We start from the raw sequence: 15,792 nt of genomic DNA, 5'->3' as shown, positions 1-15,792 counted from the left end.
TTCTCCCAGCCTGAAAAGAAGGCAAAAGCAAACCCCTTGCCATGAAAACCCCATACCAGGCAATGGCACCACTAGGGGAGTATGGGGGATGTGGCCTGCTGCACTGGGTGACTCTCTAGCAGAGGGTCCTCCCAGCTTGCCATCTCCAGCTGACCTTAAAACATTAATGGGCGCATACAGGGAGATGTTGTTGTTGTTAACTGCCTTCGAGTTGACCTTAACCCATGGCGACCCTATGCATCAGAGAGATCTCCAAGATCATGGTTTCTCATGGCTAAGAAACCACAAATTTACATTTACAGGAACATTTTCAGCTTTGTGTGGTCATAATGGCCTCCATTTTCCTTGGAAGTCAGGTGTAAGCAATATTAAAATAGATAGCTATTGAATATATATTATTTAAATCTTTATTATTGTATATTATTATTGCATATAATTATAGTATACTGTTGTTATTATTTGTATCATTTTAATGATGTAATCCCACTTCGATCCGTGGGAGAGGCGCCGCGGGAAATATAAACTTTACTATTATTATTATTATTAGTAGTAGTAGTATTGCATATTATTAAAATATATTAGTATTGCATATTATTAAAGATATTATTATATATTAGTATTGCATATTATTATTATACATATTATATATTAGTATTGCATATTATTATTGTATATTAATATTGTTAGTAATATTATTCCATATGATTGTTGTTGCTCTTATTATAATTATTATTGCATGTTATTATTGCATATTATTTTTATTGCATATTATTATATATTGATATTGCACAGTATTGTTATATATTATTACATATTATTATTGCATATTATTGTTGTTGATTGTTATTGCATATAATTATTGCATATTATTGTTATATATTATTATAGTATATTGTTATTGCATATTATTATTATTCTGTATTATTGCATATTATTATTATTGCATGTCGCCGTTATCATTATTATTGCATATTATTATATATTGATATTGCATAGTATTGTTATATATTATTATTGTTGATTATTATCATTGCATATTATTATTGTATATTACTATTATTGTTGTGGTTGCTGTTGCTGCTATGATTCTTGCATATTGTTATTGCATCACATTGCCCTCATTGTGAGCAGGACCACATGGCTGTCCCTTGGCCCCCCTGCGCAGCTGGACTCTGGCCCAGGCGCCCTTCCTCCTCCTCCTCCTCCTCCTCCTCCAGCCCCAAGGCAGCTGCAGGGCCATACTCCGGGGCGCCGGCAGGGGGCGCTCTTGCGTAGCTCTGCTGCTGGGCTGCCTCTTGTGCGCAGAGCATGGCAGGGCTGGCGCTGCTGCTGCTGCTGCTGCTGCGGAGGCTCCGTTCTCTGCTGGCGCTGCTGCTGGGCGCCTTCTCCTTTGGGGCCCTCCGCCGCCTCTGGCTCCGCTGCACCACCCCCAGCCCTCGGCCCATGGCTCTGGCCGGACCCCTCCTCTTCCGCATCGGGTGAGCGTGCAGGGCCCTGGGAATTATGGAGGGGCATTTTTTTGAGGGGGGGAGGTCACTTGGGAAATGTAGGACATGCCAGGGGGAAAGGGAGGACATGACCAAATGCAAAGCTGGAAAGCACTCCTAGAAGTAGGAATGCATGCTTCTCGGTCCTGCTGGTGACCAGATCTCATGACCACAAAAGAGGACAAGGCACTGCGAAATGTAGGACATGCAAGGGAAAGATAATGGAGGACATGACCAAATGCAAAGCTAGAAAGCCCTGCTAGAAATAGGAATGCATGCTTCCCAGTCCTGCTCCAAATGTAAGAAATGTAAGACCTGACTTGGAAGAGGAGGACAGCCTGGTCCCCCACAATAACAAAAATAATGAGGATAATAATCATTATAAGGTGATCAGATGTCATGACCACAAAGGCGGACGAGGCACTGCAAAATGTAGGACACACAAGGGGAAAATAATGTAGGACATCAACAAATGCAAAGCTGGAAAGCAGTCATAGAAACAGAAATGCATGCTTCTCAGTCCTGCTCCGAAGGGAGGGCATTTGGGAAAGGATTGTGGTAACAAAAAGCGGGATATAAATTAAAGTTTTATTTATTATTATTTTATTATTATTTCCACCTTCTGTCCAAGAGGAATTCTATAATGTCTTCCATTCTGAGCATGACTAAGAAGCATTGATTTATGATTTATATGAACGTTTTTAGCTTTTATTTTTGTCTAACATTTTTCTTGAATGCCCTACATTTTGCTGTGCCTTGTCCTCCTTTGTGGTTATGATATCTGGTCATCCTGGTCAGCCCTCCTTATCCACAGATTCTTTAGCCAAGGATTCTAACATCCATGGCTTGAAAATATTCCACAAATGTATACGTTCCAAAAAGCAAACCTTGATGTTGCCACTTTATATAAGGGACACCTTTTTATTATGTCATTGTATTGAATGGGACTTGAGCATCCACAGATTTTGATGTCCACATGAGGGGTCCTGGAACCAAAACCCAGCAAATACTGTACCAAGGGCCTACTATATAGGGGCCTATATACCATGAAGGTACCAGATCCATCTGATCATGGAAGCTAAACAGGCTCAACTCTGGTCAGTATTTAAATGGGAGACCACCAACAAATAACAGGTGCTGTAAGCTGTATTTGAGAGGAACTGACAAAACCACCACTGAGGATCCCTTGCCTAAGAAAATCCTATGAAATTCATGGGGTCCCCATAAGTTGACAAACAACTTGAAAGTACATACACATATATGTTTCCAGTGTGTCCATAGGTTTTGGGGACCATGACAGTGTTGGAGCAAAATGGAGCCAGAGAGGTAAAGGGCTTAGGAGCATGAAAACTCTGGGCTGATGGCATGAAGTGAGTCTAGTGGAGAGAAGGTTTGTGGGGTTAGTTAGCATCCTGGGAGTGAGTGGGTGCATTCATTCGGAGGGAGAAGAAGGAAGATTGTGGTGGTTGCCTGCATTTTATTAAGAAAAGCTATTTAAGGAATCTCGGTGTGTGTGCATGCATGAATGCTACATGTGTGCACTCTTACATGTGTGCACTGTTAATGAGGTGCCCTGAATAAATCTCTCTTGGTATCTGGGTGGTGGTGGATCATTCTAGGGGACTGAAACATTTTCTGCTTCTAGATGTGTGCAGTAAGATGGTTTGAGTATTGAACTCTGGAGACCAGGGTTCAAATCCCCACTTGGCAAGATGGCAAGATGACCTCCTTTTCCAGGACATAGCTTACCTTTCAATCTTCTGTCCAGAAGGGATTCCAAATTGTCCTCCATTTTGAGAATGACTAAGAAGCACGAATTTACATTTCTATGAGTGTTTTGAGCTTTGTATTTGGTCATGAATGAACGTGTGTGTAGTTACATGTGTACTTAGATTTTTCTGGAATGTCCTACATTTTGTGGTGCCTTGTCCTCCTTGGCAGTGAGGACATCTGATCCCTTTGTCGCTTGGCCGTGAAAACCCACTGGGTGGCCTTGAGCAAGTCACACTCTCTCAGCCTCAGAGTGTGCCAATGGCAAACCCCCTCCAAAGAAACTTGCTGAGAAAACCCCATGATAGGTTTGCCATAAATCAGAAATGACTTGAAGGCACACAACAGTCTCCATGAGAGTAGACCTACTGAAGAAACAGGATGAACGTAAGTGCTGACTAGCTATTCAGCAGTTGATTCAAGAGGTGTACTTGAGCTGAGACTTGCAGCTGGATTTGGGTTTAAAGTTGGTGTTATGGTTAGCTTGCACTGTACAAAATGTACGAGATGTGGAGTTTGGCTCAGCACATTTAAGAGACCTAGTGCTTTCTTGTGCCTGCTGCCACTGCTGTATTTCCCTCCTTTTTCCTGGAACAGTTAGCTGCTGACAATGTCTAGCATACACATGTGCGCTAGAAATCTCTCTGTTGTTCCTCCTTAATAAGTACAGTAGTAGTTTACCAATCCTGTGCAAAGGTTGACAAAAATGCATTTTATTTCTATTCTTTGAAAAAACCTCATTCAGTATTTGGGAATGGCCCTTGAAGCTTTGTAGGACATATTTGATGTAGCCAGGTTCAGTTCTCAGTATCTCCAGGCAGGGCTGGGAAACCTCCCAGAAATGTGGAGAGGTTAGTACTCCCATTAATTTCACTGGACTAAGTGTTGCTGATGAAGGTTTGGAAAAGTTAGTTGTTTGGGCCAACAATTCCCAGCATTTCCCAACCAGCATAGCCAGTGATCATGCTATCTGAGGGATTCTGGAAGGTGTCATTAAAAAAAGTAACATTTTTTTCAATTGCTGAGCCTGACTCTGTAGTAGCTTCAGAGCTCTCTTGCCCATGTTCATTCCTTTGATGTGCTACTTTAAATAAATAAGAAATAAACATCTTATTATATGATAGCCCTGTTTAAGTATTTGAAGGGGTGTCCTATTGAGGATGGAACAAGCTTTTTTCCTGCTATTCCAGAGAATAGGACCTGGAACAACAGATACAAGCTACAGGAAAAGAGATTCCACCAAAACATTAAGAGGAATTTCATGACAGTAAGAGTTGTTCGACAGTGAAACACATTTCCCTGGAGTGTGGTGGAGTCTCCTTCTTTGGAGGTCTTTAAACATGGCTGGATGGCCATCTGTCAGGGGTGCTTTGATGGTGAGTTCCTGTATGGCAGAATGGGGTTAGACTGGATGGCCTTTGGGGTCTCTTCCAACTCTGTGATTCTATTTTATTGTTTGAAATTTTGGCTGCATGGACTACATATTTGTAAAATGGGCAAGGGAAGGTGGAATGAAAACTATACCCTTTCTATGATCTGCAGAGAGAAAAAGTAAGATAGTGAAAAAGCACAGTTTTAACCAAGGTGTTGTTCACATTGAGAGGGAAAGCGCAGCAGCAGTAGCAGCAGAGGGAAAGGCTCTTATAAGATAGGAGCAGGAGGCAGAGGAGAAGGAACAGACTTACAAAATGAACCACATGGGAGATGACTGTGGTGCTGTAAGGAAAAAGGAGCTTCCTTTTTCTTTACTTCTAATAATAGGCCTTCAAGCTTCCCCTGACCCCCTGCGTTTCTCCTATTTTCTTTATGATGCAATGTCTTCTAAAGAAACTCTAACGTTGAGAGGATGGTGGTTAGAACAACACACATTCAAGCTTTTGCCACTTCTAATGCAGAAGTGGTCAAGTTGTGGTCCTCCACATAGTGTTGAGCTACTGCTCCCATCATGCGGCACCATTGACTATGCTGGGCAAGGCTAGTTGTCATTGCAGTCCAATAACCTCTGGAGAGTCACTAATTAATAAGGGAAATGAATGGCACCATGGACTTCTTGAAACCAAGTCTCTCCTCATCCTTATGGCTTCTCATTTTCAAACAAGTCTTAATCTCTGAAGAGATGCTTTTAATAAAGGGCATGGAACTCACTGCTATTGCACCAGAGTTGAAACTAGTGGACAAACTTGCTTAGCCTTAGAGGTTAGAGGTGAAGGCCTTGATGCTATCTTAAGTATTACAGTCTTTGTTTTTCACAAAAAAGATAAAATGTTAAGTCCTTTTTTGGTGCAGTAGGCACTTTGCTGGGAGGGGGAATCAAAAGCATCTGCTAGTCATGGGATGCTGTACCTGTGTGTCCAGTGGAACAGGAACCTGCAACAAAACCTTGCAGTATGGTCTGGAGTGTTGATGTTCAGAATTCAGGGACTGTATATCATTCCTGTTCTTGTTTTCCCACCTTCATATTTCTGCAGAACTTGAGGTTCCTCCAAGCCTCATGATTCCTCATTCTTTTATGTTGATGGTGCCCTTTTGGCTACACAAGGAATGCATCTTCAGAGCATTGTATATAGAAAAAATAAGGTATTAAAAAATAAAAAAATTAAAGTAAAGAATCAGATGTGACCCAAACTCCACCTGGATTTGATTTTGGAGGTGTGAGCTTTAGGGGGTTGTAACCTTTTCTAAGGGCAAAACTGTTAGTCCAACAGGACAGTGGAGCATCCAGGAGCTGCATCACTGGCCTTGGAAAGGTGAATATGTGCAAAAGGTGCACTGCCCCCATTCCCATTTTAAGTTAAACATTAACTTCATATCTGAAGTGAGAAATTGAATGAAAGAGTGCCCCCTGATTGCTCTACTATAGCAGGACAGTAAAGGGCAAAGTTTCCTTCTTCGCGTGATGAATTGTGGTGCAGGCTCAGGGGAGACATACCTTTGACAAGCACTGAATATAGTCAGCATTCCCATTTGACTAGCTTGAAATCCTGGGTGCTATGACAACTGTCTTCAAGTATTTGTGTCCTACTCATTGTTTTACCAACAAATTTGGGAAATGTGCGTGACTTGAACTTCACTCCTTGCATATGTGAAGACTCAGGATATAAAACATCACATTAAAAAAGAAAGAAATGAAAAGGGTATATTTCATACTCATGACCATGTAATTAGATTTAAGTTATAATTAAAATTAGCTCCATGTTTTCTTGATGTAATTTTGCACAATGCTATTAAGGAACCCAGATGGGGAGCCTTTCATATTCAGTAACTTCACAAATGTCTAGAGTTCTGGCTCTTTAGTTTATACATAGTTTAAAGTTTATTGACTCAGTTAAGCAGAATGTATGACCTTTTAGAGCACAGTGTTCTACTCAATGAGAAAGAAAAGGACAGGACTATGTTTTTGAAAGAGGTCAGAAATGAGTTACTAGTTTGCTCTTTCTGTAAGTCATGGTAGCAAGGCCAGGTCAAAAAATTTTTTTTTCCCTCCAGCTAGAAAAGTCTCTCACTTGATTATGCAATTCCCTGTCCAGTTTCCTGTCAGGAGAGGCTTGATAGAAAATCAGTACACTGTGGCTTAATGGAAGGGAGAAAGATTGACATTTTCTGTGGGAACACATGAGGGTGTGTGGATACATGATCCTGAGTGGTGGTGATCAGATAACCTTTCCACATTTTTAGAGAATGTCTGAGAAAAACTGTAGATCACTGGCATACAGCTGCTAGGTCTCTGTGTTTGTTGCATGTGAGGCAAGGGTTTTAGTTTGTTAGGATAGGACCAATGAGGATGCTGCCCACTTAGGGGAATGCTTTGAATGCTAGCCCAGATAATCTGGTTGACTCCAACTCTTTCAGGATTGACTAATAAGGGAATCTCAGTCCTACCACTATAAAAGAGGGGAAACCTTATGCCTTTCCGATGTTTCAGATTGCAACCCCCATAAGCCCCAACCACTGGCTGTGCTAACTGGCACTTCTGGGAGTTCAAAACATCTGATAGGTCATATATGCAATGCAGTGCAATGCTCTCTAACAAGACACTCTGCCAGGAGTGAGCAAGGTACAATCCTGGAGACCACATGGGGTCACAGAAGGCAATTTTTGCAATCTTTGGTCTCTCCAGATTAGTCTAGGTCATCTTTTTTTCTGGCTGAAGAAGGAGGGTGAATTGCCACTCCAGCAAGTTTACAGTAGAGTAAAAAAGGTAAAAGTAGACCCTTGACATGAATGTTTAGTCATAGCCGACTGTAGGGGGCAGTGCTCATCTCCGTTACTAAGCTGAAGAGCCAGCGTTGTCCAAAGACAACTCTGATGATCATGTGCCTAGCATGACTGCACTGAAAGTTGTTACCTTCTCACAAAAGTGGTACCTATTTATCTACTTGCATTTGATACTTTCGAACTGCGAGGGTGGCAGAAGCTGGGACTAGTGATGGGAGCTCACCCCATCATGCAGCACTCAGGCCTCAAACTGCCCACCTTCCGATCTTACAGTTGTCAGAATTGTTGTCTTAACCATTAAGCCCCAGCATCCCGCAAGAGATGAGGCAGTTTACAGAAGAGGCAGTTTACTTTTTAAGCAGGGTGGGTAACTCTGGCAAGTATAGGGACCAGTGTTCTCCCCTAGGTGCCTATACATTTTCTGCCACACAGATGACACCAAGTTTGGGCTGAGAAATGTTTAGGATGAGGGAAATTGCCATGTCTCCTAGCTCTGCTCCTCAAATCCAGCCTATGGATTTGTCATGGTGGATTTCAGATTAAAATAATAATGTCCAAAGATCAGATCACAACAAATCACTTGCACTTCACTTGCAATCACTTGCCTGATTTGCTCAGGCATGTTGTCTGCTCTTGTACCTAATATTATTCTGGATTTGAGAAGTTTGTGTTTTATGCCATATAGTGTACCCACAATGTTCTGGCTTTCAGATACAGTATCCTGTTCGCTTCAGTTGATGAAGTGAGTGCCCAGCTAGGTGTTGCAAATGTATGGTAGGAGGTCCCCAAATACCATAAGCAGCTTCAGAAAGTTGCAGTTTTGAGTAGTATGGCAGTGTTGCAAATCTACTTTTTTCATCATAGGGTGCATCAAATGGATGAATTTCAGCAGACAAGAAATAGTTGTTAAATCCCTTGTATTAATGCATTCATGGCTACACAGAGTTTACAACTCAAATTCTAAATCTGTTTACTTATAAGTCATATTAGTTATAGGTTTACTTCCTAAAACAGCATATTTCAATCAGATAGCACTATTAATTTTTCAAGTTTTTTTTAAAAATTAAAATTTAAAAAAGTTACTGTACAAACATCTAGTTCTTTAATGAAACATTTAAAAACTAGACGTGCCATCTGCTCAAGCAAGCAAGCAACTTGGAGAAGGTCCACTAGATTTTGGAAAGTCAGAATTCGTATATCTTAAATCAAAGTGTTGTTGGTCTTCCGGTCCTAGCATCTTACACTATTGTTTATATTGGTCAGGCAGTCCAAGACTGCACTTTGCCTACCCATGTCCTACAGAACGTGCTAATTTTTCATGGATGTTATTATCCTTTTCTGAATCCAGTTTCTCTCTGGATACTCATCCCCTGTACACTGTGCCTACATATCTGATAATCTACTATTCTGCTTCATGAATGTCAGGAAGTAGATGGTAATCCATGAAAAATTATGCTAGACTTCAAGGTACCACAAGGCTATTTGTGGATGGAAAAGATTGACACTCACTGTTTTAATGTATTCTGTTCAGAAACAAAGGAGAGTGAGAATGAGAGTGTTAGTTTAACTTTGCTCTACCCCATTTCTGTTTTCAACCTCCTTTTCATATAAAGGGTACTGGATATTTCTCCATCAGTGGAGGTTCTCTCTGTAATTGATAACCTGGAAAATCAGAGGTCGTTGTGTAACTAGGATTCCACCATTTGAAAACCCCTTCCTCACATAAAAGTGAAGAGCCAGTCTTTTAGCTCTATCACCTCTCACTGTTGAAACTATGCACTGGTTGGACCCATCTGTCCACCACCTAACTTTTCTTAAACACAAAAATGAACAGAAAATCTATTTCTATGTGTTCCATCTTGCTACCCAAGTGCATTATTAGTTTCCTAATAGTTGCCTTTCAAGGTGCTGGGATCCCATTTAAAGCTCTCCAGAGATTTTAAGAGGCTTAGGACTGAGGGACTTTGCCCATTTGGACTCATCCTGCTCTAAGTCAATAAAGAGAGGGGTGAGTTTTTGATCCCATTTTGTGTGTTTGTAATGCATGCATGTCATGTACATAGCCAGGCCATGGGGAAAAAACAACCACCTCCTTTGGTATTAGAAAACATTCCAGCCTGCTGGAGGCATTCCTATGAGGTGTTGTTTTGAATGGAGTGGTCCAGTGGAGCACAACAAGGCTAAAGAAAAACATGTTCAAGCTTTCCATTTTTTGCAGCGTGTAGGCTGGATACTTCACATGGGGCAACTTTAGCTGATCAAGATTTTGATTGTAGGTATCACATGCCATTTTGCTGCAAAGAACAGACTCCCTGGCTACTAGTACTGCCAGTTCTTGGATATGACATTATTCCTGTTCTGATGTTTTATGTGGGTAAGCCACTTTGAGTTTAACAGTGGGAGAGTCTGATCTCTCCAGGGAGACCTTTAATTTTTGAAAGGACTGCAAAGGAATTTGATTTCGATTTTGTCCAGCCTGCTTGTTTTACCTAGCTTTCCACTTGTGTATGCGTGATGTGTTTCATTAAATACCACTTGCTCCCCACATTTGCTTTTTAAAAAATGTTCATCCTTCATAGATACTTTGCTTTGTGAGTGAACTGCTCCAGATATACAGATGGGGGAAGAAATGTCAGCAGCGGGAGAGCAAGATGCTTGGCATAGTTATAGGACTTTCTCACATGAGGCTCTTCTGCTAAAATAGCATTGTTGCTAAAAACACTATGCAATTGGGATTACTTTATTTCCTATCGTATTTTAGGGAACCTTTCTAGGATTGCAACCTTTGGCTGTATCCAGACTGCAGAAATAATCTAGGCTGACACCTTTTAACTGCCGTGGCTCAGTGTTATGGAATTCTGGGATTTGCCTTCCCCAAGACTGAGAACATGTGACTTGCTTAATTTGCCATACAAGCTTACCATACATGGCATTTAGTACTGCCCACCCAATACTTTTTATCCCTGCTTCTTTTCTTAATAAAATTAGCTTTGTTTCTCTGAAGGTTGCCCTCACTTTCCTCTTCCTTGATTAGAATTGTTTCTCTTTAATGCAAGCCACAGAAACAATCTCACACACCCCTTTTATGTATAGAAATATAAATGAAAAAGTCATATGTTAAAAAGGCATTTATTTATCCCAGCCTTGTTCCTTTTTGGGGGTGGGTGGCTAGGGGAAGCTGCATACCTTTCTCTTCGGGGTGACCAAAAATGATGGAGTGGGGGAAGAAATTGATTCTCTTGGAATGAATGTTTTTAATAACACAGACACCAAGGAGCAGGACTTTTGAGATCTAGAGAAACTGGAAGAAATAATTCAAAAAGAAAAAGCAAGGAGCCCTCATTGAAGGACCTGAGATGTGCATCTCTCTCTCTCTCTCTCTCTCTCGCTCTCTCTCTCTCACTGTGTTCATAAGAAAAGACAGCCCATCTTTACTGATCATTGACCAAAGTAAATAGAATAATAATAATAATAATAATAATAATAATAATAATAGCCCACCTCTCCCCAGAGGATTGGAGCGGGTTACAATCAAAATAAATCATAGTAAAATAATAACACAATCCCTAATCCACAATTTAAAATACAACAGCATAAAAATCAGTTATTAAAATTACAATAAAAATTACAATAAAATTTAATCCCCATTACAATGAGGCAGTTTAAGGGAGAGTCAAAGAAGGCATAGTTGTGTATGTATGTATGTAGACAGCCCATCCTGCTAAAACTCTACCAGCCTGATTAGTTTCTTTGCAGTATTTCTTGGCCCTTTGGCTCTCTCAGGCTGCATCCGTACCACAGAAATAATCCAGTTTGACATTACTTTAACTGACATGGCTCAATGCCATGGAATTCTAGATATTGTCTGTTGGAGCACCAGAAATCTCTGGCAGAAGGTTAAATATCTCACAAAACTACAGTCCCTAGAATTCCATAGCGTTAAGCCACAGCAGTTAAAGTGGTGACAAACTAAATTAATTCTGCAGTGTAGATGCAGTCACAGACATAGCATTGGTTCTGCCCTTTCTGCTAAAAACAGTTGAAAGGGGGACAAGAAGAGAAAGGCTGTCTCTAGATCAAAGGGAGTCCAGTCATTTGTCTTGATCTCCCTTCCTAAATGGACTGCTGAAAAGTGAAAAGGGTAAGAATTGGTTGGGTGCATGGAAGGGAGAAACAGTGGGTTAATTCATTAGAGCAAGAGGGGAGAGGAAGGATAAGGATGAGAGAGAAATGCCCACCCACTTTTCTGATCTCTTAAGCCATTCCCAAAGTGCCCAAACCGTGCCCACTCACTGCCCAATTCTGCATTAATGCAGAATTAACTATAGCACAGGGAAGCATGGCAGAACAGTAGCAGGAAAGGAGGTCATTCATACTTTCTTGTGTTAATAAAAAGAAATGCTTACCAAATGGTCTCCCACTGGGTGAACAAAAGAAAAGGGATGGTGTCATGTGATAAGCCCCAGCCAAAGACGCTATGAAATATATTCAGGATTAAATTGAAAATAAATAGAGCAGTGGTTTTTTTTAGAGTATTTGTTGTAGCTAATGTTTTGGTGCCACATAATAACTATAGCAACGTTATCAACGTAGAGCTAATGTTCCCACCCCAACTCTTTTAACCCTAAAGTTTTATTCTTTTGGCATGCACAGCTAGCACATAAATGCACTAGGGCTGCATTTTCCTTAGTTCCTGGCAAGGCAACCCAGGCTCTGCACAAATAACAGTTAAAGTGATGTCAAACCGGATTATTTCTGCACTGTAAATGCAGCCAAAAAGTGAAGTGTGAAACATATCACATTGTTCATGGGTTGACTTCCCAGCAACTACAGGGAATGCAGCCCTTTAGAGTGAGTACAAACAATTATGCCTGCTGGAATTTTCTAAGTTTTTTGGCATTGTTTTCCTTTGCTTCATCCTTTACATCTTTTGTTACATGACCCTAAGTTTTACCTTTCTTTTATCCATAGGTCATATCAAAATCCAAAATTCTGGCCCCAAAACCTGCCCTCAACTTATACATGAGGTTGGATTGTAGTTGATATATACAGTACCCCGTATATACTCGACTATAAGTTGAGAATTTTTTGCCCCAAAATAGTCCCCAGAATCCTGGGTAGACTTATGCACGGGGCAATAGGTCTTTTGACCACGCCTCTGCACAGCTGGGCTGCCTCCGCAAGGGGCAGCCCAGTTGCGGAGAGCCTGGGAAGGGCGCACGTTCACCCTGGCGACCACTCCCTTGCTGGGTTTCCTCTGCAGAGAAAGCCCAGCGAGGGACAGGCTTCCACAGGGATGTAGCCAAGGGGGGGGTCTGTGGGGTCTGGAGCCCCCCTTCTGTTAGATATAATGAATTGTGTGCGCTGCTACGCCACCGCGCCCAAGCCCCATTATAATGGTGGTACTTAGTCTGGCAGAAGTCTGCACCCCCTCTTCCCAAAATCCTGGCTACATTCCTGGTTTCCAAAGGCACGCGTTCATCCTGGAGACCTCTCCCTCGCTGGGTTTCCTCCACAGAGAAAGCCCAGAGAGGGACAGGCTTGGGTGCACGTTCACCCTGGCGACCTCTCCCTCGCTGGGCTGCCTCCGTGGCGGAAAGCCTAGCTGGGGAAAGCCTTCCAGCCTCTCCCCAGCTGGACTGCCCCCTTAAGCCTGAGGGCAGGGAACCGTCCAGTTAAAAAGATTGCATGTACAGCGCTGTGTAAATTTACAGCGCTTTATAAATAAAGGTTAATAATAAGTCGGACCCTCTGCATATCCACAGGCCATATAAATATATAATTTTGGCCCCAAAATTTGACCTCCACTTATACATGAGGTTGACTTGTAGACTAGTATATATGGTAATTTTTCCAATCTCTGCACAAATTGCTCAAATCCCTCTCTTGGTTCTCAGAGAGGGAAGTGTGAAATATATCACAATGTCCATGGTTTTAGGATTAAAAAGGTTGGAGTGGGAACATTAGCTATGAGTTGATAACATTGCTGTAGTTATGATGTGATTTTAAAATATTAGTTACAAGGGCTCTTAAAAAACATTAAACTGCTCTTTTTATTTTCAGTTTAATCTGGAATATATTTAATAGCATCTTTGCCTGGGACACTTTATTGATACAACCAGTTTACATACAAATAAAAACACTAACCAAAAGAAAAAGAAAAAATAATTTTAAAAGTTGTCGTTACCATGAATAAATTATATGGCTATGCCTTTCTATATTGATTCTCTATAATTTTCTTTCAATACAATGCACTTCTCTTCTATCTTTATTGTGTTTCAAATTAATTGCATTGTTTTCCATAACAAAGTAACCAACTCAGTGTCAATACTTTGTATTATTTTCCTGCTGATTGTCGTTCTTGCCTTTCAATTTAATCCCATAATTAGAGATTATATTTTGTGGCTTTCCTTGTTTATATTTAATATGTGAAATCATATTTGTTTATTTAACTGTATTTCCTGTCTCTAAATAAATGAGTTCATCCTTACCATTAAATATTTGTTTAATTTTGTTCATTTAACTTTCCAGTATTTCATTGTTAGATTCCAGTCTTTCTCACCTTTTCCGAAGGTTTATATTTAAGTCACTGAGTAATTCTGTCCATTTCCACCATATCTGCCAATTTAATTCACTAATCTTCTATTGCTGGTGTATCTTTGGTTTTCCATTTTTGTGCATATAAGATTCTTGCAGTTTTTTTCATGTACAAGATCAGTGTCCAGTTCTTCCTTACAAAATTTTCTTCCAGCCCAGATATCATATTTAATAAATAAAGTTCAGGATCCATTAGAAATTATTTTTCTACAAAATTAGTCATCTGCCTATGAATGTCCTTCCAGTATTCCATTGCACTAGGGCATTTGCAACACATATGGCAGAAAGGTTCTATTTTATCTTGGTATTCCCAGAATGTATTCTTTCCTCTCTTACACATCTTGTCCAGATTTTCCAGTGTGAGATACCAAAGGTGTAGCATCTTAATGTAATTCTCTTTTAGACCTTGGCATAAGGATAGCATAGCATAGATAGTATAGGGCCCCTGGCCTGCCTATACTCATTTTGAGTTCTTTAGCTCTGGTTTTTCCCATTTGTTCTTCTATCTGTTGCAATGCAAAGTGGTAAGTACTTGGTGTATCCAAGCATCCAGGCCATCTGATCCCAGAAATTTCTAGGGTATTGAAACTTTCCCTTCTCTATCAATTTCCTCTTTTGCCTCTTTCCCTCTTTTGTTCTCAGGTTTGAGATGGTGAATTAAAAGTTTTAAGCTCACTGGAGCTCTTCCTTTTACCTAATCTTTTTATTAGTTACACAGTTAGGATGTAGGGACCTCAAATGTCTGTACATTCACAAAGCAAATAGTAAAGTTCTTTAGTTTGTAAATTGATGCTGCCTACTTACATTTACTTAAGTTACTCTCAGCCAGGGAGAAACTGAAGATTTGAAGATTGAGGCACATGACTTCTGCTAAACTATGCCCATGGAAATTGTTTCCTAACAGATCCAGTCTCCTCCTCCTCCTCCTCCTCCTCCTCCTTCTTTTCCTAAAAGGCATAACACCCTGGAATATACAGTTGACCTTCCGTATCCATGGATATTTTTATGCACAGATTCAACCATCCATGGCTTGAAAATATTTCCCAAAAATAAAATAAAATAAAATAAATTCCAATAAGCAAACATTGATGTTTTCCATTTTATATGAGGGAAGCCATTTTACTATGCCAATGTATTTAATGGGACTTGAGCATCCACAGCTTTGAATATCCACTGGGAGTCTAGAACTGAACCACAAGGGACAACAAGGAACCATTGTGCTCCTTTCCCTCACAGGTTATAGTTGGGAACAATTAATCAACTGCCCTTTCTTCTATAGTAGCCTAATAATTTCTTATTTCAAGGTGGATTTTTGTCTGTCTGTGGTTGTCCCAATAAAGGTATTATCACAATATGGATTTTGAAATTAGTCTTATGCTCAGCATGGCTGGCATGGCATTTTCTACAAAAAGCTGTGCCCTCTCTAAGCTCTGTGTTTGTCACATAATGCTTTAATAACTGAAGCTCACCCAGGGAATAGAAGCAAATGGGAGAGGCTATAGGGATAATGTCTGTTAATTCTATTGTATCAATAGTGGCATCTAGATCAGCACAGATAACAAGTGACTTCATTCCTGGAGTACTTAGAAATGTGTCACAGTGAGTGGCTGAGGGATCAATTTGTTGTCATTAACAGCAGTATGAAGGAGCATTTTTGTTACACAAGACACCATTGTTGGATGGCTCTTTGTGTCTTTGTAGACTCAGTGGTTGGCAGAAAAGG

The 15,792-nt window shown here is 40.5% G+C and overlaps 2 protein-coding genes across 2 annotated transcripts in view; one reads left to right on the top strand and one right to left on the bottom strand.

Annotated features, from left to right (window-relative positions):
* The window catches only part of LOC121933458 (ciliogenesis associated TTC17 interacting protein), a 39,495-nt gene extending 24,512 nt beyond the window's left edge, over positions 1–14,983 (bottom strand). The window contains exon 1 of the mRNA XM_042473247.1: positions 14,874–14,983. The gene's annotated coding sequence lies outside the window, so the exon portion shown is untranslated. The remainder of the gene's footprint in view (positions 1–14,873) is intronic.
* The window catches only part of LOC121933476 (probable hydrolase PNKD), a 52,446-nt gene continuing 37,952 nt past the window's right edge, over positions 1,299–15,792 (top strand). Inside the window, exon 1 of the mRNA XM_042473271.1 lies at positions 1,299–1,478. Coding sequence (XP_042329205.1) covers positions 1,309–1,478 — 170 coding nt within the window. The 5' untranslated portion in view covers positions 1,299–1,308. The remainder of the gene's footprint in view (positions 1,479–15,792) is intronic.

The sequence above is a fragment of the Sceloporus undulatus genome, chromosome 1, assembly GCF_019175285.1.
Source record: "Sceloporus undulatus isolate JIND9_A2432 ecotype Alabama chromosome 1, SceUnd_v1.1, whole genome shotgun sequence".
Taxonomy (NCBI): Eukaryota; Metazoa; Chordata; class Lepidosauria; order Squamata; family Phrynosomatidae; genus Sceloporus; species Sceloporus undulatus.
This window is presented reverse-complemented; position numbering and strand designations above follow the sequence as displayed.